At 41.1% G+C, this 21,932-nt stretch overlaps 1 protein-coding gene across 4 annotated transcripts in view; it reads left to right on the plus strand.

The window, feature by feature from the left end:
- The first annotated feature begins 1,216 nt into the window (after positions 1 to 1,216).
- The window catches only part of cep192 (centrosomal protein 192), a 30,710-nt gene continuing 9,994 nt past the window's right edge, over positions 1,217 to 21,932 (plus strand). For 2 of the 4 annotated variants that reach the window (XR_008828245.1, XM_056380864.1), the window contains exons 1-38: positions 1,237 to 1,421; positions 1,985 to 2,228; positions 2,646 to 2,756; positions 3,253 to 3,392; positions 3,541 to 3,602; positions 4,031 to 4,181; positions 4,324 to 4,439; positions 6,175 to 6,264; positions 6,846 to 6,998; positions 7,929 to 8,079; positions 8,241 to 8,452; positions 8,782 to 8,904; positions 9,606 to 9,761; positions 9,989 to 10,268; positions 10,343 to 10,495; positions 10,618 to 10,682; positions 10,866 to 11,090; positions 11,419 to 11,560; positions 11,646 to 11,734; positions 11,830 to 12,120; positions 12,850 to 13,699; positions 13,844 to 13,961; positions 14,224 to 14,380; positions 14,492 to 15,185; positions 15,363 to 15,554; positions 15,925 to 16,073; positions 16,252 to 16,482; positions 16,908 to 17,033; positions 17,599 to 17,739; positions 17,946 to 18,006; positions 18,153 to 18,292; positions 18,666 to 18,758; positions 19,169 to 19,287; positions 19,758 to 19,955; positions 20,401 to 20,491; positions 20,804 to 20,983; positions 21,195 to 21,455; positions 21,663 to 21,784. Coding sequence is in view for 3 of the 4 variants with exons in the window: in XM_056380864.1 (XP_056236839.1) it covers positions 2,056 to 2,228; positions 2,646 to 2,756; positions 3,253 to 3,392; positions 3,541 to 3,602; positions 4,031 to 4,181; positions 4,324 to 4,439; positions 6,175 to 6,264; positions 6,846 to 6,998; positions 7,929 to 8,079; positions 8,241 to 8,452; positions 8,782 to 8,904; positions 9,606 to 9,761; positions 9,989 to 10,268; positions 10,343 to 10,495; positions 10,618 to 10,682; positions 10,866 to 11,090; positions 11,419 to 11,560; positions 11,646 to 11,734; positions 11,830 to 12,120; positions 12,850 to 13,699; positions 13,844 to 13,961; positions 14,224 to 14,380; positions 14,492 to 15,185; positions 15,363 to 15,554; positions 15,925 to 16,073; positions 16,252 to 16,482; positions 16,908 to 17,033; positions 17,599 to 17,739; positions 17,946 to 18,006; positions 18,153 to 18,292; positions 18,666 to 18,758; positions 19,169 to 19,287; positions 19,758 to 19,955; positions 20,401 to 20,491; positions 20,804 to 20,983; positions 21,195 to 21,455; positions 21,663 to 21,784 (6,806 nt within the window). In the remaining variant the exon portion in view is untranslated. Of the gene's footprint in view, positions 1,422 to 1,984; positions 2,229 to 2,645; positions 2,757 to 3,252; positions 3,393 to 3,540; positions 3,603 to 4,030; positions 4,182 to 4,323; positions 4,440 to 6,174; positions 6,265 to 6,845; positions 6,999 to 7,928; positions 8,080 to 8,240; positions 8,453 to 8,781; positions 8,905 to 9,605; positions 9,762 to 9,988; positions 10,269 to 10,342; positions 10,496 to 10,617; positions 10,683 to 10,865; positions 11,091 to 11,418; positions 11,561 to 11,645; positions 11,735 to 11,829; positions 12,121 to 12,849; positions 13,700 to 13,843; positions 13,962 to 14,223; positions 14,381 to 14,491; positions 15,186 to 15,362; positions 15,555 to 15,924; positions 16,074 to 16,251; positions 16,483 to 16,907; positions 17,034 to 17,598; positions 17,740 to 17,945; positions 18,007 to 18,152; positions 18,293 to 18,665; positions 18,759 to 19,168; positions 19,288 to 19,757; positions 19,956 to 20,400; positions 20,492 to 20,803; positions 20,984 to 21,194; positions 21,456 to 21,662; positions 21,785 to 21,932 lie in introns of all 4 variants that reach the window. The other 2 variants (XM_056380865.1, XM_056380866.1) reach the window with 2 other exon arrangements.

Consider the following 21,932-nt stretch of genomic DNA (forward strand, 5'->3'; position numbering starts at 1 on the left):
GAGATTTCCCTGTGGCAAACAGGTAAGGACACACATTCACAATATGTGTGAATAAATGGTAATTCTCTTCATTATACTTCAAAATTAGGGAAATAAGTGCTGTGTCATTTCTTTTGACAGGGAGAATTAAATTTCATTTCATGGCTCACATGCTTCTCCGTCTGTTAAAAACTGGAATGCCTGGGTTAGCAGTTCTCTCAGTGGGCAGCTGTGTGTTAACCGAGGCATTCTTGCAGCTGCTTGGCAGAACACATGCCAGAACTAGTGTTCTGGCATCTTTTACCTTATGTCCTTCTGTATGGAAGAAAAATTGTTTTGCTTTACCATTATGTGGTGTTCGGGTCAAACTGACCCCTATCAAATTTTTACTAAAAGAAAAATGATACAAGGATACATTTCAATACAATACATCAACCTGGGTTATTAATTACATCCACAAACACAATGAGACACAGAAACATAGAGCAAATATTGGAGTAGAGAGACACACAGATGGTTTAGGGTTAGAGATGTATTTTTCAGACTTTCAACTGTATTTCATCAACAGTGACTAAAACAGTGTACATTTTGTTGATGTTTTGTTTGCAATTTTTAGAGAGGTATTTTATAGCCTGTAACTAAAATAAGTTAAGTTTGGTTCTGGTGTTTTTAATGTTGTTCATCACCTGTATTTGCTTTACCCTAACCCTAACCCTCTGATCAATTGACAATATCAGTTAATAAGCATTATTCATACAACCCATGTCTTTATTATTTTTTTAATTGAAATTATAACTTTACATCAAAAAAACTGATGACACTTCCATTTTAAAATGTGATATAGCAGAGATTATTTTCAAACATTAATCATATATGCTATTTATATTGTTTGGAATTGAGATAAAGACAATATACAGTATGTTAAGGATTTTTTTGTAAATGTTTATTTCTATGTTGGCTCTTTTCCTGGGTCAACTTGACACGACTAATTCCAAATTTCAACAGCTGAATTAATTAACATTATGTCTGAAGTCTGAAAATTAGCATCCCCCTTCTTTCATTCATCAATAGGCTGTTTTCCAAAGTGTCCAAGTGTCCAGCAATCCAACAGAATGACAAGGACACTATCCAATCAGGACTGACAGTTTCGTCCCTCTCGGTTGTCTTGTCCAATCAAAGTGGTTTACATTAGTTAACTCCCGCCCTCTCGACATGACGCTCACGCGGGCTTCCTGTAGTTTCCGGGCGCTACTTGGTCCTACGAACTGTTGCACGACTTGTTTCATATGCCTCGTTTTAAGCGTTATTGAAAAAAATACGTATTCGGTAAGTTACTTCTGCAACTTAACTACGTCTTGCAATCTGTTTGTACCAATTTATTAAGAAAAAAGTCGAGTTGGATTAAAACAACGCTGTCTCGGCCCGCTTCTGGAGTATTGAATGTGAGTTGAAGTCCAACTAACGCTAACGTTTATGTTAAGATTTAATTCTCTTGACGAAATGGACTAGTATTGAAAGAATTGTGTTACAATAGCAAACAGGATTAGATAACTAGTTAACTTAGCTATGCTCTCAGTAACATGTCTTTTTGCAGCTCTCCCCTCTAACTTAATGAACGAAGACAGTGGAGTAACTGAAATTTAGAGCGTGCTGGCGAGTTTGACAAACCCACTTGTTTTTAGCAAGTAGGTTAGCTAGCGTCAAAAGTTAGCTAACCTAGCATTACTAACGTTAACTAAATGCCTAAATTAGTTATGTAGATAGGCCAAACTGTGTCGTCGCGCAACAATATACATGATAATATATATGTAAATTAGACCTTGCAAATAACTACCTTCCCTCACTGGTTCTCATAGTTTTAAGGCAGTATCATAGCTGATCATTTCTAAACAGACACACAATTCAAATAGTCCCATCCGTGCTTGTTTGCGTAAGTTTGAGTAAGTTATCGGACGAGTTCTAAATGTAACACTGACTTGCCTTGTCTCCTGTTTATTTTTCCTAGACATTACTGATGGGCTTCACCTGAACCTAACTCAAGCCACATTTGGCTGTAAACCTGCTCCATTCAAAAACATGGCAGACAGTTTTTACAAATTGGAGGATGAAGTCCTCCCCAGTTTCCTCTGCGAGTCTATGGACAGCACCAGTGGCCGTGCCACACTGGGGAATGTGACACTGGGTTCAGGCCCAGGACTGCCAGTGGCTGCCTCTACAGTGGCGAAAATTAGACCCGGGTATGACAACAGGTGGGAACTTGTTACTGCTTTGAACAGACATCACACTGACTATTTGACTAGTGTGACAGTGGATATTGAAATTATTCCAGTTTTTGATGTACATTAGCATTGAAATGCTACTAAGTATAGGAAGTGTTGATTAGCAAGATATGGACAGTAATACATTCTAAGGAAACACTGAAAGATTCTTGGAAAATATACAGTAGAGCTGCATATAGATACATGGTTGTTAAAAGGAAGTTTCTGCAGCTCTTTTTCGTTTCTGAAAATTTCCATAAAAGAAACGGGAACAACGCTGAGGATGTTCATACTGAGTCAGGATTCAACAGTTAAATTTAATTTTTGAGCACCAAAGATAATATGGAGCTGCTTAGTATGTTAACAACCTGTTTTGTGAAAACAATGCTATGTGTTCTTGCTTTACAGAGAAGATCTTGGTGAGGTGTCATATTTGGAGGGCAAAGAGCTGTATCAGGCCAACTCACAGTCATCAGTTGTAGAACAGGCCAAATTCGCTCTCAGCTTTAAAGATGACTTGTGAGTATAAATGTGCTCTTAGATCACATTGCAGATTTATGTTTTACAAAGTTGTCAGTGAAGTATTTACCTTATGTCCTAGTTCCTAGAATTGTTTTGTATTTGCTGATTTTCCTCTGTAATAGTTGTATTTGCAGTAATTCTTTTTGCATTATTTATAGTAACACAGAAGTTTGTCACCTAAAAGCAAAAGCTATACTTAACAATACAATGTAACTATAAATTTTTCTTTTTGCGAATCAGCCTGGGTAGGTTAAATTGTTTCACTGAGTACTTTTACAGTTATGTGAATTTGGCAGAGAGGAATTCTACTGCAGTCAATCAGATTAAAAGCATGACAGCCTTATATTGAATTATTTATTTTGTATCAGGGAATTCATATTATTTTTGTGCACATTCATAATCTCAAACCATATTAATTTCTTGTTCAACCATGTTTTTCCATGTAATATCTTATCTGGCATTAATTATTTTCCTTGTGTACCCTTCATCACAGGGACAAAGCAGATGACTTCATTGCAGCCCACCGTCTTTCAGACATGCTGGTGAAGATTAATCTTGATGAAAGTGTTTCTCGAAACCAAAGCTCCATGCTGGGGCTGCCTCCCACATACTGGCCAACAGAACTTGGAACAGGTGAAAGCTCCTGCTCCTGGCTTGCTTTAGAGTGCCCATACTGTCTAGCCTGTAATACTTGATATACAGGAATAAGTAATTCTCATTATCAGAATGAAGACATATTTTTTTGGTTGATACTAGTGCGCTTTTTTGTCTCTTCTCACAGATCTGTCAACAGGGCTTCTTACACTTCCCCAGTTTGGACATAAAGATAGTACAGATGCAAAGGTACCAATCTTGGTGGCTGTTTCATACGGGTTGACAAGTTGGCCGGTATTCTATTTTTTTTAATCTGTGATAGCTCCTTTGCAGAATGGGCTGGTTTGAGTATTTCTGAAACTGCTCAGAGAGAGTATATAGGTAATACAGTTGCTTCTGGCTCATAAAACCTTGGACTACTTTATGTGTGTATTAAAAGCATAAAGCCTTGTGACCCATTTTAAGACTTAATTCACTATTTTTCAAATTTTGTTTAATTCCAGTTCACCTGTTTGGATTTAATTTACATTAAACAATTTCAAAAATCAGCCTCTTTCCCCCAGTTCTTTACAAGATGAATCTTATTTTCAAATATAGGTTGCTGTTATGGAATTTCAAACAATAATTTCCATACAAATATACCCTCTCCTATCTCCTACATTCCTTTTTTCCTGCAGTCCATACAAGCTCAGGCCTTACCAGCTACAGCTGGGGAGGACGGTGTGCAGAGTGAGGGAATGGACAGTGACCATTTCAGTGGCAGTAACTCAAGCTTCCTGGTAAATGAGAAGCTCATGTCTGTGGACAGCATGAACAGTGATATCACAGGTATGACTTTATCTATTCATCTTCTGGAACTTTTAACACTGCATTTTCTGCATCTTGATATTTCAGTTGCAGAAAATAAACATTGATTGCTGACATGTTGTCAAAGCTTGAGTCATATTATATTCATGTGTTTGATTCTCAGATGATGACACAGATTTCAACAACCTGCCTGATGATGAACTGGAGTTGTACTTCAATAAGCTGGTCCCTCCTGCTATGCAGAGAGGCAGAGTGGAAGGCCAGGAGATTCCTTCAACAGTAAGACTGTTATTATCACTATAATATATGTCTGAAGATTCTCAATCATCCAGGTCATGGTGTCAAGAGTTTTTCAAAAGCAACTGGACTTGCTTGCTGTTCATGAAGACGTTTCACCTCTCATGCGAAAGACTTCTTCTCTCAGGAAGATGTCAGCAGCAATAGTCTGGCCTTGGACTGTGCCATGTATGATGACCTCAACATTGACAGACATGTAATACCCACACACAGAGATCAATATTTATTCATTGCTTCTTACCACCCACTGGATCACAAGCTGGGGGTTATCAGAACCCTACATCAGGCTGAGAACGTGCACACAAGGACAGAGGGGAAGGAGAAGGAACAAAAACACAAATGTTTAGTTACCCAAACTGGGCCTTCGCCAAAACCACAAAAAAATACAGAACTAACGAGAGGAAAAAAAACAATAAACAGAACAATGTTGTAATTCCTTATGTTGCTGGAATATCTCAAAAACAAATGGGCTTCTTTAAAAAACACTGAATCCCTGTGCATTTCAAACCCATTAACACTCTTGGGCAGAAGCTTGTCCACCCTAGGAACAAAACTACCAGGCATAAGGAGAGCAATGTATTGTAAGTGGTTAAATGCAGGGAAGAATGAACAGACCTTTGTGGAAACATTGGGGGAATTGAACAATTGCTTCAAGCGCATGGCACATCACAATAGAGCCATTTCCTCAGGTCAGGACTCTGCAGACCACCTACATCTGAAGGGCAACAGACACTCATTTGAGGACAGCGATGCACACCACTTATCAGCCACTTACAATGCATTCATGGGATCCCTCCCAAGGCAACTTAACACCCATCCATACCATGACCCAGGTGACATTAACGACTCACATGATGGCCGGGTGGGTCAGCAACTCTCCTTAAGGACCCTCAAGGTGTTAACGACCCCACAAGAAGTTAAATGCCTTGATCATGTTTCCCCACTAGCCAGCTAGAACTGAAGAAGCGTTTCTAATGAGGTGAAATATCTTCAAGAACCTCTAGCAAATCCAGTTGCCTTCAAATTTGGTACAAACATTCACCCAGACTCAAGGATGTACTGATTAGATTTCTGTGGTCAAAGGTCAATATCACTGTGACCTCTCATCTGTCCCATTCCTGTGAATGAGATATCTCAGAACATGTAATGGAATTTCAAAACATCTGGCACAAGTCCACTTAGACTCAAGGATGAATTGATTAGAATTTGGTGGTCAAAGGTCGAGGTCACCATGACCTCACAAAACACGTTTTTGACTTAAGAATTCCTAAACACATAAAACACATTTATTTCCAAAGTTGTCAGAGGTCAACTTCAATCTTCTGCAAAAACACTTTTGGCCATTATTAAATGCTGTAATTCAGGAACAGAAGGGGGGTTTGTGACTATTTCTCGCAGCTTGGTTGGTGGAGGCACACAAGCACAAGGCGATAATTCTAGTTAACTTTTTTTCATGTTGTTGAGCCAAATTCAGCAAACAAAAGAGCTCTTCTTCTTACTATCAGGAGGTCGCCATCATGTTTTCTTCTGCACATATGTGGAATGTATCAATGTGTGTACCCATGAATGTGTATCAGTAGAAGCGCGTCCATTTCTGCATCTGCAATCTGTGTCTGTTTAAGGGCAAGTGGAAACCATAAAATGGCCTTTACACTAAACCACCAGTTTAATTTAAAGTACCTTTTCAACTGTCATTTACTGAATCTCTTGTTCATAGGGACTGCCTGGTGCTGCTGATGACCTATCAAACATACGTTCTGCAGAACCAGAACAATATAGACACCAGTTCCTTGATCACTATGATCAGGTAAGCACACTTACTCACGTCAAGTCTTTGTGGCTGAGTGTAGAGGATGAATTCAGTCGTCTCACAGCCTGAAGAAAGAAACTGCTCCAAAGTTTGGTGGAATGGCAGCGATATTTCTTTATTGCTTCTTTCATTCATCCAACCTTTATTTAAATCTCAAAGAATCATTGAGACTTAAACAAAGAATCATTTTCAGTGATGCCAAGAGTACACTTAAAACATGATAAATACACACATAAAATAATTAATTACAAAAACAAACAGCAGAACACAGTTAAATGGTTACATTCAGTAGTTGGTGATCATGGTTTTAAACTGACTGATAGGCACAGTTGTGTTTAGTCTTAATTTGTGTTGTAAAATATTCTGTGTGTGTGCAGCACATTAACTAAAAGCAGGTTTGCCAGATGGCAGCAGGGTGAACAGGGTGTGGCTGGGATGATAATTGTCTTTAAGTATCCTTTGAACTCAACGCAGAGACCTCAACTAAGCCTTTAATTGTTTCCATCAAATAATGTTCTATTTCTTTGTGGGGGTTTTTTTTGTAATGTTTTGCTATGTCTTGTTTAACATTTCTTCAGGAGGACTTCAGGATGCCTGATGTGCGTCTGGCTGCTACAGGTATGGACTCCTGTCCTGCCAGTGATGAGGACACTGAGGATGAGCTGGAGTCTGCCAGAAGGAACAGCAATGCTATCAGGACACGGCTGCTGCCAAGCACCTCCAGACAACTGGTCAGAAATAGAAAACAGAATTGTTAAAAAATTTTTAACAATTCTGCAACAGTGGGGCAATGAAATTAAAATGTCACTGAGTGCCGAAGGTACACCATTGGTTGGACAGACAAGTGTTTCCCCACTGTCCGTTGCTATAAACGGGTGAAAAGCTAGTTCTCTGTAAAGTGAACCTCTAGGACAAACCTTAGCTACTTTCTGTAGAAGAGATGTCAGTCATGCCCTGTGAGTGCAAGGTCGGGCTTTTCCCTTTGCAGGCACACCTCTCTGTGCCTCTCATTCAATTGACACAGTAGCTGACATAGATGTGATCAACCTTCTGACTTTCTCTCTGAGTGATCATTTTATAAGTAAATTTAGTTGAAATCACAGTACAGCGGTTGACTTTAACTTGCGTATATGATGATTTTATCAGACAACTCGCGGTTATAAAATCAGGTTTTTAGCAGCAGATTGGGTGTGACTGCTGGTTAACATGAAGACATAATGGGCAACGTTTCAGTCACAATTTAAAACTTGTTCTGTTGCCTGACAACAGAAACAGAAAAACATGTACATGAGAACAGCTTTACTGTGAATTCATCTGTATTAAAACACTGTATATGTGAGCACACAGAGGAGGAGAGAAACAAACAGATAAAGGGCTGAAACCTTCTGACACTGGGCAGAATGAAAATGCGATGCAATGATGAAATAAATATGCCAGTTAGCACATTATGTCATCTAGTGACATTTACTGACTTTTCGTGCCATATCCATTGAAAGTAGTTATTTACAGCAGTTCACAACAAAACTCTGATATAATTAGCAGTATATAGTAAATCCAGTGTCTAGTAGCTTTATCATTCTTACCAAAATGTGCTGTACAACAAAGTTTTGCTTTATGCATTTAATGTTTTTATGTGTCTGTTTATCAACACATTGGTACAGGTTGGAGAGAGTAATCGTCCCAGTTTCAGGCCGGGTTTAGAGGGAGGCAGTTCTGATGATGAGTCTTTCAGTGGCCGCAGTGGTCCATCTGCGTCTGGCATCGAACACAGACGATCAGCTGAGGGACAAGTCATCAACCCGCCTGTCACAGGTGTAATATCTCTTTCACTGTCATTGTTTTCTTTTCGGATCTCTGGCTGGTTTTTCTGCATCATTGATGTTTCAAAATGAAGGCATAATAAAACTTGATAGTTGAAGTAGAGGGAACATTAACTTACCGCCTGTTTGTTTTGTGTCATTGTGTAACTCCAGGAGATGGAGGAGATGGGAGCAGTGGGAGCGAGGAAAGCGGAAATTATGGGGGCGTCTCGACCATCCCTCTTCCAACGAGTAACGTCCAGACCACTTATGATGTCCTGCGTGGGCTGGGGATTGTGGGTAGTAGTGCTGTTGGTGAAGATGAAGAGGGTGAGCTGAGTAATCTGGCAGGGCATGGAAGGAACAGCGTTTCCAGACATGCTGAGGTGAGAGTAAGGCTCACTCCGAGCACTAATCCTGGGAACTTTAAATATTTCTACATTCAACAAGTGAGCAACAGTGTTGCTTCCTTCAATATATAATTGTGTTAAGTGCACAGTATAGGCTAAATTGTAAACACCATTGCTGGTTATAAAACTGTGGAACAAAGATGAATTTTTCTTGACTAGAACATGACACTTCTATATTTTTTTTAACCATGCTTGTGCAAACTCTTTATAGTGATGATTTTAATGGCACATTGTTACATTCTATAGTTTTTTATACCTTAAGAGTTTTTTGGATCTGGTGCTTGATTTTATATGTCGTTTTGCAGATGGGTGATCGTGTGGGTCCTGTAGGAACAGGGGAGGCCACCTTCTCTCTGGGGGCATCATTGGGAACTCAGAGGCTTTCTCCCGTGAACTGGAGCATGGTGCTGGACCGACAAGAGGCACTGGTGAGTACAGACATACAAGTGTGATGTAACTGTAACTGACCAACTGGTCAGTCATAGTAATCAGATTATGCAATTACAAAACCAACATAAATTGTCTTAGTTAGGTGTTTGGCCGCCACGTGCCACCAGAACAGCGTCAGTGCACCTTGGCATTGATTCTAAAAGTCTCTGAACTCTACTGGAGGGATGAACCATTCTTGTTTTCATGATGATGGTTGGTGGAGAGCTCATTAGTCCAAAATCTCCCAGAGGCGTCTAATTGGGTTGAGTTCTTGTGACTGAAGGCGACAGCATATTATTCACATAATTTTCATACTCATCAAACCATTCAGTGACCCCTCGTGTCGTTTGGTTTGGGGCATTATCCTCCTGTTTCTCCACTCGTTTTTCAGGTTTTTCCTTTAATTTGTCACCCGTCTGTATTCATTTTTATAATGTAGTTTAATATTCTAGTGCATTTAAATGAAATCTGTTTAGTATGTAACAGCCACTGTTGCAACAGGCGTCTGTCAACATTTTGTAGTTGGTTTCGATATTAAGGACAAAAGTAAGAGATTGTAGCAAAACTAACCAATCAATGGGTGAGCTAGGTGTTTGTCATTCAGAGGTTAGAATTGGGATCTAAAAAAAAAAAATGAATTCAATATATTCATATCATTTTAATTGATGTGGACATCAATGTGGTTCTGACCGTATCCCAGGATGCTATGGAAAGCACAGAGCCTGGGTCCACTGTTGACCGACTGTTGGACTCAGTCTACCTGAGGAGTGGAGCTGGACTCAGAAGACCTCAGGACTTAACAAACCCAGCTGTCTCCCACCTTCAAGGAACCCAAGGAAGCTTCCACCTCTCCCAGGTACAAGAGTAACAGGGAACTGGGTCAAAGTAAGATTGAGTCTCCAACAGCATGTCGTATTGACTAGACCTCATCAACCTTCTGAGTGTAGCTCCATTCTGAAGTCCTTGCTGAATGACATGAACATTAAAACATTTTAAAATGAGTTTGAGAAGTAAGACAAATGTATTAGTACTAGTTGTAATGGTGATGCAGCTCTGCATACCTTCTTGTCTACCTTCCCTCAGGTGCTGCTCCCAGACTGTGATGATGATGAGGATGATGATGATGGTCACAGTGGAGTAGATGAACCTGATGGCGCAAGATCCTCCTTGGGCTTCAGGGGCGGGCCCTGTGGTAATGTGACTGCTGCAGATGCCTCAGGCAGCACCAGTGAGGATGACACACATCCTCTTTCCACCTCCCTGGAACCCAAGTATTTCTCCCAGAGCTTCCACCAGGAGCAAGAAGATTCAGATGATGTGTGGAACCATTGCCCAGACAACATAGAGCTGGAGTTTCAACAAGGTAGGCTGCCTTTTTTTATTTTTATTATATTTGTGCATGATGTAATATTTTAACAACATTGCTTGTCTCTTCAGCTGCCAGTGCCACTCATGGTGTGGTGTACCAGAATGAAGAGGGGCAGTGGGTGACAGACCTGGCATATTACTCCTCCTTTGAGAAAGAGGTTGATGGGAAGACATCAGAGAATGCTGGTGGCAATTTTCAGACTGAAGACTTCGTTAATGCCGGTACGTACAAAGTCCAGAGCTCTGTTGTAATACAAGGAGATTGTTGTACTGTAATGTTTTGTTGTTTGTGCAAAATACATTTATTGAATTGAGAATTTTGGCCCCTTTTTCCCCCATCACAGGTGTTGCTTTGGAAAAGATAGTTAAAGATCAAGTGGAGTTTGAAAAAGAGCACCAGTTCATGCAGGTATACATATACATAAGCTTATGTTGCTCCCTTCAATCCAAAGTGCACTGGCCTATATTTTTAATTTATGAAATAAACATATATGAATGAATGATTTCTAGTGTGTTTTCCATATTATAAGATAACTCACTAACAAACTTGTAAAGCACAGCGTCTTATGGTTTGTTGTTGCTGTTCACATAGGAGGAGAAGATTGAACCGGCCAGCAGCAACTGCACCTTCCAGAGTGACTCATCTTGGAAGGTCCCCACCAACAGCCACATCCTGATGAGGGATTCCCAGGTTTCCTCAGAGTTTAAACAGGGGGACCAGAGCTACCTGCGGCTCTCCTTAGGGCAGTTCTTCGAACAACGCTCTGAAGCCCTGGGCTGTTTAGGCAGCACTGGTGATCTGGATGGAGTTAAACGGGTCGGTGGATCTTCTTTCTTGGTTTGTTACTGAGATAGAACATGTACTTTCTCTCAGTCTGTTAAGAGTTCTGTTCTTCATACATAAAGTTTCAACATTGATGTATAATTGGTGTCTGATCACTGCAGCTACCAAGGTCTTTTTCTTTAGCAAGAGAGACTCAAGAAATAATCATGGTGTGGCTGAGGTAAAATCGTATTTCAGCAAATTTTTTTAGTCAAGTTATTGTTGAATCTAATAATGTAGAGTTGAGGTTGCAGTAACTTGTCCCGTTTAACCCTCTGGGAGGGAACTTTAAAGTGTGTTAAAAGCTTTTTTTGTTCTCTAGCCATCCTTTGGCTACATCATTACCTCTCCAGAGAAGAGGGAACCATTTGCCCTCATTCACCCCTCAGAGTTCTCAGCTGGAGTCAAATCTCCTCACAATGACACCACGGAACTCAGTGAAGCAGACAAAACACTAAACCCAGGTGTGTTGCGGCTCATACAGCAGTACCTGGTCTTGTATGCATTGTTGTTTATTGTTTATTTATTATCATGATCATCTCCTTCCAGAGGACCTAGACAAAACTCTAGAGGCGCCAGGTGAAAGGATGTCACCAAAAGGTGATATTGATCCAGAATGCAGTGAACAGGAGGTACAGGTATGTTTTTGATATGTTAGTACTTGAATGTCTCTATGTAGGATTACGTGCACAATTTCATGGATTTCTGACATAAAATTACTTTACCTCTTCAGGACCATACTGTTAACGTGGCACTACCTGACCACAGTGAGGGCTCTGGCTCTGAGTCAAGCTTAGGCAGCCAACTCTACGTCGCCTCAGACAATAACAGCAGTCATCTGATGCTGAGTATCAGCACGATTGCGTCAGCCATTGCCGATGCATCCATCAGCACTGACCCGTCGCAGCTGGCTGCCATGATCATGGAGCTCTCCAAGAGAAGCAAGGCAAGGAATCAACCCACGTCTGCTGGACCTGTTGAACCTGATGTTTGCAGCACAGAGGAGCCACATTCAACTGAGCATGTGAGGCTTTTAATGTTTTTTTGTTTTATTTCAAATATTACTCATATTTAACAGTATGTATTTGAGTCAGTCATTTCCATGCACAGCAAAAGAGTTAGACTTAATTTTCTGGTTTTGTAACAAACCATGATCAAATAGTTTTAACCTAGAACTTGTGCTCAAATCCCAGCATGCTGTTCTGTGAAATAAATAGATTCTTTTCCAAGCTTTTATTAAAAAGGTATCACTAACAAACTCAAAAATATGTTAATTCCTTGTATACAATCCTTCTGTTGAACTTAACAATGAAATGTTCTCTTTGTGGTGACTGAAGTAAAATACTTCAATTATTATCTGTAATTATGAAGTAGGAATCTGCCATATGAAATAACTTTTCAGTAGGGCTGAAAAGTTTAAAATCAAAATATTATCAAAATATCAAAATCGCAGCCATAAATGAAGCATTGTGGTGCTACAAATAGTATTCTCCAGATGTAAGGAAGCCTGCTTGTTGAGTACAAGAACCAACCAAAATCACATCATCATTTTTGTATTTTTCAATGAAAATGAAAAGCAAAAAATTGACTATTCCAACTGAAATTCACATCGTAATGACAATATCTGCCAGAATAATTTCTCTAGTATATCATTCAGCCCTACTTGTAATCAATGAAAATGTAACTTCTTTACATGTTCATCTTAAAAATCAACATTTAATATGAAAAAAATCCCTGTTCTGCATCTACATAGATCCAAGATCAGAGTGCCATGTTGGACACACTCCAGAGAAGCACCTGTGTTGGAGAGCTGAGTGCATTTGACATTGAGAAATACCTGAAAAATACTGAAGTATCTAACGTCAGTGATGCGTCCGTGGCACATACTACCTTTGACTTGACAAGCTGGGCTGACAACCTCATCAGGAACCCTCAGACAGGACCCCCTGAGGAACAGAGGAGATCATCTCCGCAAGTGGACAGTGAGACTCAAAAGATGCCCATAAGTACAAAAACTGAGGAGAGAGACAGGAGAGGAAAGACGACGTTAAACACTAGCTCATCGGCATCATCACCAGGTAATAAGGGGGAAACAAAAAGGAGCTTGATTCCTTGTCCTCGTTCATCTGCTAGCTCTGCCAGAAGGTCTGTGGGATCAGGCCAATCTTCTACACACAAGGCTCCTGCAGACAAAATGGCAGCTTGCGATAACACCAAGACTTCTAGTTCCAAAGGCAGGACCCCCACAGAAAATGGAGTCAAACCAGAAGAACTAAACCCACAAATGTCCAACAATACTAGGTCTTCATTAGAAGAACCACCACAAAAGACGGACAACGTCTCTGCTGCCTCACCTGACTTGCCCAGAACCTCCCCAGGATGGAGGAAAGGGCAGTCATGCCTGCCTTGCCTAAAAGGTTACTCTCCCCCGACTCAGAGGGTGAGGACTGCAGGCCAGCAGAAGCAGGACAGACCCAGTTATTCTCCGGAGAAAAAACCACCACCCAGAAATATCGTGGCTGCTCCACTACCATGTAGCTCTGTGGAGAAGCACGTTGGCTCCTCCTTCCAGAACATCCGTTCTCCACTGGACCCTGCATCTGGTGAGTAAAAACCAGAAATATGGCTGTTGTCTGTTCTGTTTGTGTCATTCACACAACTAGGAATCAGTAGCAGACACAAGGGAGGTATTTCCCCTGTTAGACATCCTCATGAACCTGAATGTTAACATTAACTTTGTTTCTCAGAACTCCCGAAGGGTTTTTCAGAGCCTTGTGTGGAGGAGACGCAGTGTAACTTCAGACCGTCCACTTCTCCACTCACCCACTCTTCGCCAAGCCAGACCTCAATTCCCAGTGCTGATTGGTATTGTATCACATGTGGTTTCTACAGATCGTATTAAATATTAATAATTATCATTAAATAGTTATCTTTTTTGGCTTCCTATAAATTCAACCCACAATAATTAAATAATTACTAGACAAGAATGGAGCTGCCACATTATTCTTGAATAATTACTTGGTTGTCTAGTCTGGTTTAATTTATGTTGTTTAGCAGATTTTTTTCACTGACAGATCTCAGTCAGTCATTATTAATGTATTACTTTGCCTCTGTGTTGGCTTCCCAGCATGGTGTCGCCTTCTTCGTCCAGTGGAGGTCTGGCAGACAAACGTCCAGGTCTTGACTGCTCTCCTCAGTCTACCTGCTCCAGTCCTAGTCTCAGCAGGCTCACATACATCTCAATGAATGATGGCACTGTCATTCCTACACCTGAGAGACAAAAGGTAACATAGCACTAATCTGGGTTACAAAGTGTTTCTTTCTTTTGTATTAAAACTTTCTACAAGTTCCTTACACGCACTTCGCCTTGCCTTTAATTTTTTTTCCCTCCACAGAACAATTGTACCATGGCACTGAGCACCACCATCATCAGATTCAGTCCAACTCCACCTGTGGAACCAGATGCACAGTCTAACCTCATTATTCCTTGCCTTCCTAAAAGCCTGGACCATGTGCAACCACAGCACTCTAAAAGTCTGGACCCACTACCAGCACCGCAGTGTAAAAGCCCAGAGGCCTCACGCAGTGGTTCTGCTCTGAGCTGTACTCGCAGTCAGAGTGAATGTAACTACCACTGTCCTGGGGACAGGACAAGCAATCTTTCAGCAGGTTGCCAGACCCACAAGCGCCTCTCTGAATCCAACGTGAGGCAGCTGACTAAAGTGGACTCTGGCTATTGTAGCAATCTGAACATTCAGCAAACTAGAAGCACCACAGCTCCTCAGAGCTCCCAGCAATGGGGAGCTGCTAGCTCAGTCTCATCATCTGTGTATGCTGGTGGCCTTGGCATGCCTCCATCCTACTCATCAGAGGAACTTCACTACGTGCCCATCCCCAGCTTTAAGCCCCAGTGTGCTGCTGGCCAGATGGACCTTCCCCATCAGGGAGATGTGCAGTCACTCTTCACTGGACGCTCTCTCTACAACTCCCAGCTGGCTCAGCAGTATTTAGGATCTGAAGCTCCATCACATCCTAGTGCTTATCACGTGGGAACAACAGGAAATGGTCTCTACAGTGTGTCCTCTACAGGTATGACTTCTTATTTTAACCACTTTTGAATAAAATTGCTGAGCTATGTCTGAAAAAACGATAAAATATAAAATATCAAGAAATAATATTACTTATTACACATCAACTTACCAGCATACTGATTAAACTCATGGAATACACTTGTTTAACTGATTCTGCCTCCGGTCACTTTTTCAGGCACACCCAACAGTGATCTAACTGTGAGACACATCCATCCCACGTCTGGTCCCCTGGGAATCTCGGGGGCTGCTAGCTCTCATCACCTCCCCAGACCCCATCAGAACCAACAGGACCTGGGTATGAGGGGGAAACTCTACAGTCAATATGATGAGGAGCCTCTGGCGGGATGTGGTCTTGAGGAACTGAGAGGTAGCAATGGTCTTGGTGTTTATGAGAAGTTAACAATTTCAATATATTATGTGCATTCTTGATATTAGAAAAACTGAGAAGACTTTTGAACGGTAGTGAGTTTAGACTGTTGTTGTTTTGTTTCTATTCATCACACCTTAACTAATTGTATCTGTTGGCAACAGTCTGTTAAAGAGGTAGATAATCATTTTCTTGTGCATAGGAGAAAATTGCAACAAACAATTTAACTCTGAATTTCTACTTACTGCAATCAATTATAATGTTCAAGTCTTTGCATCTCATTATCTTCGTTTGCTGCAAGAACATTACTTAGCTTTTTCTCTGCATGGAGGAGCAGCATCAGTGTTCCACATTATGCTTTCATCCTCAGGCCAAGTGGTTGTACCAGGGGAGCTGCGCTTCCCTCATGCCTGCTGTGTAGGCATCGCCTCACAGACCTCACTCAGCCTCTTCAACCCCTCTGAGAGATGGCAGCAAGTGTCAATCACTGTCACCAGCCTGGCTATTGATGGAGAGAAGGTGAGCAGAGGGCACAGAGGTGTTCGTGGTGACTAGTTCTGTGCAGTATCAAAGCACGTCATCGAAATTGTGTCCAAAACCCTGAAATGTCAAAATGTGAAGTAAAAACTGACTCAAAACTGATTGATCAAACCAGGTGACAATACACTGAATTTGTCTTCAATGCCAATTCCTACAGGTGGACAGCTTGCCTTATCAGTGGCTGATAGTGAAGAACAAGACCATCATTGGGCCGAAGAGTACAGAAGAGCAGAAGGTGTTGTTCATACCTCCGCAGGCTGGTGTCTACCAGTGCGTCCTCACTGTTTGCTCCTGGCCTGCGTCTGCTGAGACAGAGGTGGCTTCCAGGGCTAATATCTTTGCTAAAAGGGTGATGCTGGTTGCCATAGCAGAGAATCCTGCACTAGAGGTGAGGGCTTCCTGTTGGAGAACACACTGAGATTCATGTACAGAGGTGGGGTTTTTGAGATAATGTAGATGTGTCACTGCCTGTTCCCTGCTTTACTGAATGATTCATGAATTAAATTAAATATGTTCCATATCGACACCCTCTTAAAATAATGGCCTAAGTCATTTTTTCAGGTTTTTCAGGAAACACAAAAAACTCAACAAAAGAGTCACACTTTTGACATAGGCCATTATACAACCGGGGTTAGAATTGCATGTTCCCCTCAACTGAGGATTCAGGCGATTTTACCAAGGTGGCCAGCATCATGAGGGGGTGATTTAGGCAAAAAAAACATTTTTGTCAAAACATGACTTAGGCCATTATTTTAGGAAGGTGACGATATTGTATCTCTGAGATAGCGTCTCTAATTCATTTTTGATTCTCAGGTTGAAGCAAGCAAATCTGGATATTTGGATTTTGGAGACCTTCCAGGAGGCAGTGCCAAAGCTCTTCCTCTCAAACTGCTCAACAGGACTCATGCCACAGTACCCATCCGCCTGGTCATTAGTGCAGTGAGTCAACACTACAGTTCCACATATTCTAAAACCACTTACTACCACACACATACTATCGACAACAGTGATGCAGTGACCTCCAGTGGCAGCTGTGTGGACCTACACAGTTTCAAGACAACACAGTGTAAAGGCTAGAACACTCATTTAAATGCAACATCTGAGAGTTAAGCAGCTGGATTTTGGTTTAAGATGCCTTGTGACCTTTGGCATAAAACAAAGCTTAAGTTTATCCCAGTGTTTAAACATCTGACCTAATAACAGAGCAAAAGCTGAGTCTGAGTTTTATCACTGTTTTGACATCATGAAATATGAGCAAAATATTTTTGGGTGATTTCCTCCTATAATGGCAATTTTTAAGTCAACATTAAAAGTTATTAAAAAGTAATTTGATGCAATATGTTGCAAATCCAACATAAATATGGTCTTTATACTTCATCTCTATTAAATGAAATTGCTTTTTAAAAACTCATGCTTTGTTTGTCAGTGCAATGCTGCAAAAACACAGTAGTGGCAACAATAAACTGTATCAAAGTGGTTCACATTCTACGTCTTATTCCTTTAGAACGCTACAGCGTGGCGATGCTTCAACTTTTCCAAGCACCCTGGTACCATGACATCTGAAGCAACGCAGCAGGCTGGACACATGACCCCAGTGTCCTCTCCCTCGGTGATGAATCACGTGATGCACGCCAGCTACGGAGAGGTTAGTCGCCAAAATCATTGCAAATCATTGTAGTCATTATGTATTTGTTTCATGCTACATCTTTTTGTTTCACATTTCCTGTGAAGATTGCTGAGGTAACATTAAGATATTATGGGTAAAACAGTTTCCAGACTGATTATCTATCCCACCTGAGGCGCTAAACTGGTGTCACTGCTCACATGATCAATTTTACTTTTTTCCCTCAGAATCCAGCAAGCTTCATGGTCTGGGTGCACTTCAAGGCCCCTCAGAAGTACAGCTTTTCAGGTAATCAACATTGACTCAATGCTTAAATAACACTTGATGTGTTAACTACTTAATAGGTCACTGAACCTATAATGATCTATGAATTATTAGACCTTTTGATTTTCCTTGATTTAAATGAAATCATAAAATGTGCTTGTGCTTGTCAGGGGAGCTTGGTCCGGCTGATGAGTACGTTGCTCGGGTGGACATTGAACTGGACTCTCCTGGTCCGAGTCATGTGATTTGGAGTATTCCCATCAGGGCCAGGTCTGGAACTGCAAGGGTCCATGCTCCTAAAGACCTGCAGGTAGTCAAGCTGCCATAGGCTGTTTTTAGACTGTAATGTATTGTGCAGAGCTACACTACCAAAGACATGACAGACATTAATACATTGTAAGTCTTGTGACAATTTTTTAGCAAAGAGATAAACCAGCTTGTACTGAATTTGCCAATTTAATTTAACTAAAAATCATTGTACCAGCATGAGGTGTAGTTAAAGAGGATTGACTGTGTTAAAAGAAAGAAGATAAAAGAAAAGATTGGTCTCATAAAGAATCACACACAGTGATCATTCTGATTATAAATGACCAACTTTAACAATGAAGCTAATCACTTCAGATTTCTGTGTTAAGAGTGAGAGTCTTTGCAGGTTGACCAATGTCTGTGTGTCTTCTGTCTAGACCGTCAGCCTGTCTGCTCCACTGGGTAAATCTAGTCAACAGACGCTGCCATTAAAGAATGCTGGAAACATTGACGTGCAGCTGAAACTCAAGGTAAATCTGACATTTACTTTCCTTATTAGATGTGGGGTTTGGGTAAGCCTCTGTGACATTTTGGGCTCAGACTGTGGCACATACAGTGTGGCTTCATTCATATTCTGTTTTTCTTGTTTTTTTTCTTTTTGTCTTCTTTCACTTGCCTCTGTTGTTCATTCTCTTTCTAACTTTGTGTCTTGTGTTTATTCTTGCCTCTTCCTCAATTCCCCCTTTTTCTGTTTTGACCCCCCCCACCCCCCCGTCTTGCTTCACCTACCACCCTCTCTGCATTGCATCTCTCATTCATCTGTTTTCCATCTTTTACTCCTTGTTGCCTTCTCAATATTCAACCCACTGTTCCTACTTTTGCCCTCTGCTTTTCACTTCTGTTTCCTCTCATTTTCTCTCTTTCATTCCTCTGTGTACAGAGCAGTGACGCCGAGGACAGTTTCTCTGTGACACCTGATGAACTGCTCCTAAGAAAAGGAGAGGAGCAAGGGATCATTGTGTCCTTCAAAGCACAGGGCAACAGGAAATGCAGAGAAAGGTATACAGACAGTCATTACATTTCCATGCACTTCAGATGATGTATTTGGTTTTCTGGAGTAACCATATTAAGTCCTGTAAACAAGAAGTAACAGTTTCATCCACTCCATAACTGGGTTAGAGCATTAGAGAAACCAGGATGACCCAACTAGATATCTGCTGGAGGAACCTGACATTTTGGTCACCTGTACGGGTAACCAGGTTTCTAGACTTGGATAGGATAGGGCATAAAATGGATGAATGACGAGCACCTACAAAATGTGGGGTGTTTTTTGGCATTAAGTGATATCTGATACTGTTTTTCCATATGAAACCATGGCTTAAGAGTTTCAGTATCCTGGCTTTCAGGTTGAATCTAGTCTTCCTTTGGATAAAGTTTTGGATTGAATCCTTGAATATCACAAAATAGGTCACATGTTCAGTGGCCGTCTAAATTCACTCATTGGAATTAACATTGTCGTTATGTTACAGCCTTCTCACCATTTTGGTGTTGCCGTCAGGCCCTCAGTATGAGGTAACCCTGAAAGGAGAAGTTGTCCCTGAAGACTCTGGGAAACCTGCTGTTCCCTCTGCTGCTGTCTTAGGCTGTGGTCTGGCCAAAGACATTCCCCCGATTCTCTCCAATAAACAGTTCATAGCTTGGGGAGGAGTCACTCTGGGACGAGCTGTGTAAGCAACTTTTCAGTTTTTCATTAATTTCACTCTTACTTGGTTACAGAAAAAACACTCTAGGTATCAGTTATTCATTGGAAAGTAATCAATAAAAAAATTCAAGGCCCAATGGTCCATCTTATTCTATTAAGGTTTGTATAATGTTATTCATGAGAAGGGACAGAGGGTATCTACAGGGAATGTTATTCCTCAGAAGCTATTTCAACATAATGCACAATTTATTTATACTCATTGAAGGGAGGGAAAGTAAAGACGGCAGTAAGACATCTAAATCCCTAAAGAGGCGATGTGTACTTCAAAGGTTTAACTAGATCCAGCTTTGACCTTGCTCTTCTACTCAAATTGTGACATTAAGATGATGACTCTCAATCTCAGAACATCAGTTAAGCAAAGTTTGTCAGAGGTACAGAACTCATGTACTCACATTGCAATTGTTTCTCAGCCAACAGAAGCTGGTTCTAAGGAACAACTCTACCAATGCCACACAGCAGCTACGGTTGCTCATTCGTGGTCAAGACCAGGACTGTTTTCAGGTAGACTATAATTTTTGCATATTTGAAATCAGGGATCTACTGCAAATGTTTGTGATGAACTTCAAAGGTCGTTTTGGTGATTAAACCTTGGCATCTTGTCCGTATTTAATCAGTTTTCTTTGCACAAACAGAACACACTGGTACATGAAGCTGAAAGAGGGAAAAGATGAATTCATTAATATGGCATTCAGGGGTTCAGAGTTATGACCCTTACATTTTGACTTTTCTCATCTGAATGATATAAAACCATGATTGATGAGCCTTCTTTGAGACTGTTCAAATTTGAAGTAAATAAATGTGTTTGTTTCACAGCTCCAGAGTATGTTCAGTCCAGAGGAGCGTCTGACCCGACATGGGGAGCTGTCCATCCGTCCCCGAGAGGACGTGGCCGTCCACCTGCTCTTTGCTCCCACCAGGGTGGCCTCCATGTTGGCCAAGTTGGAGATCAAACAGTCTGGAGTCCGGCCTTCACAGCCAGGGGTCAAATTCACTGTGAGGATGTGACCATTTTTGTATTTCACTGCTCTTTTCTTTCTCTGTAGTTATCAGTTTCTTTGCATTTCTCTCTCATCCTCCTGATAAATTGTCACACTTTTTTCTCCCCTTGTTTTATTTACTGTCACTTTGCTATGTTGTCCATTTTTCCTTTGAATATGAATGAATGGCTATAGTTTAATTTGTTTTCTGTATTTCCCATCTTCAGATTCCACTGTCGGGCTACGGTGGGACCAGCAACATCATCCTGGAGGACCAGAGGAAACAGGCGGACAGCTATATGGCGACGCTGTCCGACATTGCTGTTGGTCATGTCAGCAAAGTGTGTCTATGTGTGAGGAACACCGGCTCCAGAGCGGCCTTCATCAAAGCCATCGCCTTCTCCGATGTGCAGAGGCGATCAGTGTTAGAGCCCTCAGTCATCAGCCTCGCCCCGTCACAGTTTGTGCTGAAGGAGAGGACACAGGAGGTAGGAGAGTGGATACAAGTGGATATAAGTCACTCTTGTACAGTACAAGATTCTCTGATGTCTTAATGTACAAGACACAGTAACTGATGCAGTCAGATATAAGGAGACAGAGAGGGGAAAATTAAATGTTAATAATGACTGTGCTTCAGTTTGGCTTTCTTGTATATGAATAGTTGTGGGGGTTTTTTTGTGTGCATTTGTTTTTAGGTGATAACTGTGCTCATGAAGTCCACTCAAAGGGAACAGAGCCTGTGTCAGTCAGCCAATGCACTGCTGGCTACTGTCTGTCTGTTCTGTGGAGATGAGGTCTCCAGGCAACAGTACAGAAGGTGAGACCTTTTTAGTTGAGCTTAATAAAGTTGATTTGTTTATTCCTTGTAAATAGTGATATTGTTGGCAGGTATAGACAGTGGCTCTAGGTAGTAGATGAACTGTCCTTAAAGGCCCTGGAAACCTTTCCTCATCCAGTGTCTTATG

Source organism: Seriola aureovittata, chromosome 7 (assembly GCF_021018895.1).
Source record: "Seriola aureovittata isolate HTS-2021-v1 ecotype China chromosome 7, ASM2101889v1, whole genome shotgun sequence".
NCBI lineage: Eukaryota > Metazoa > Chordata > Actinopteri > Carangiformes > Carangidae > Seriola > Seriola aureovittata.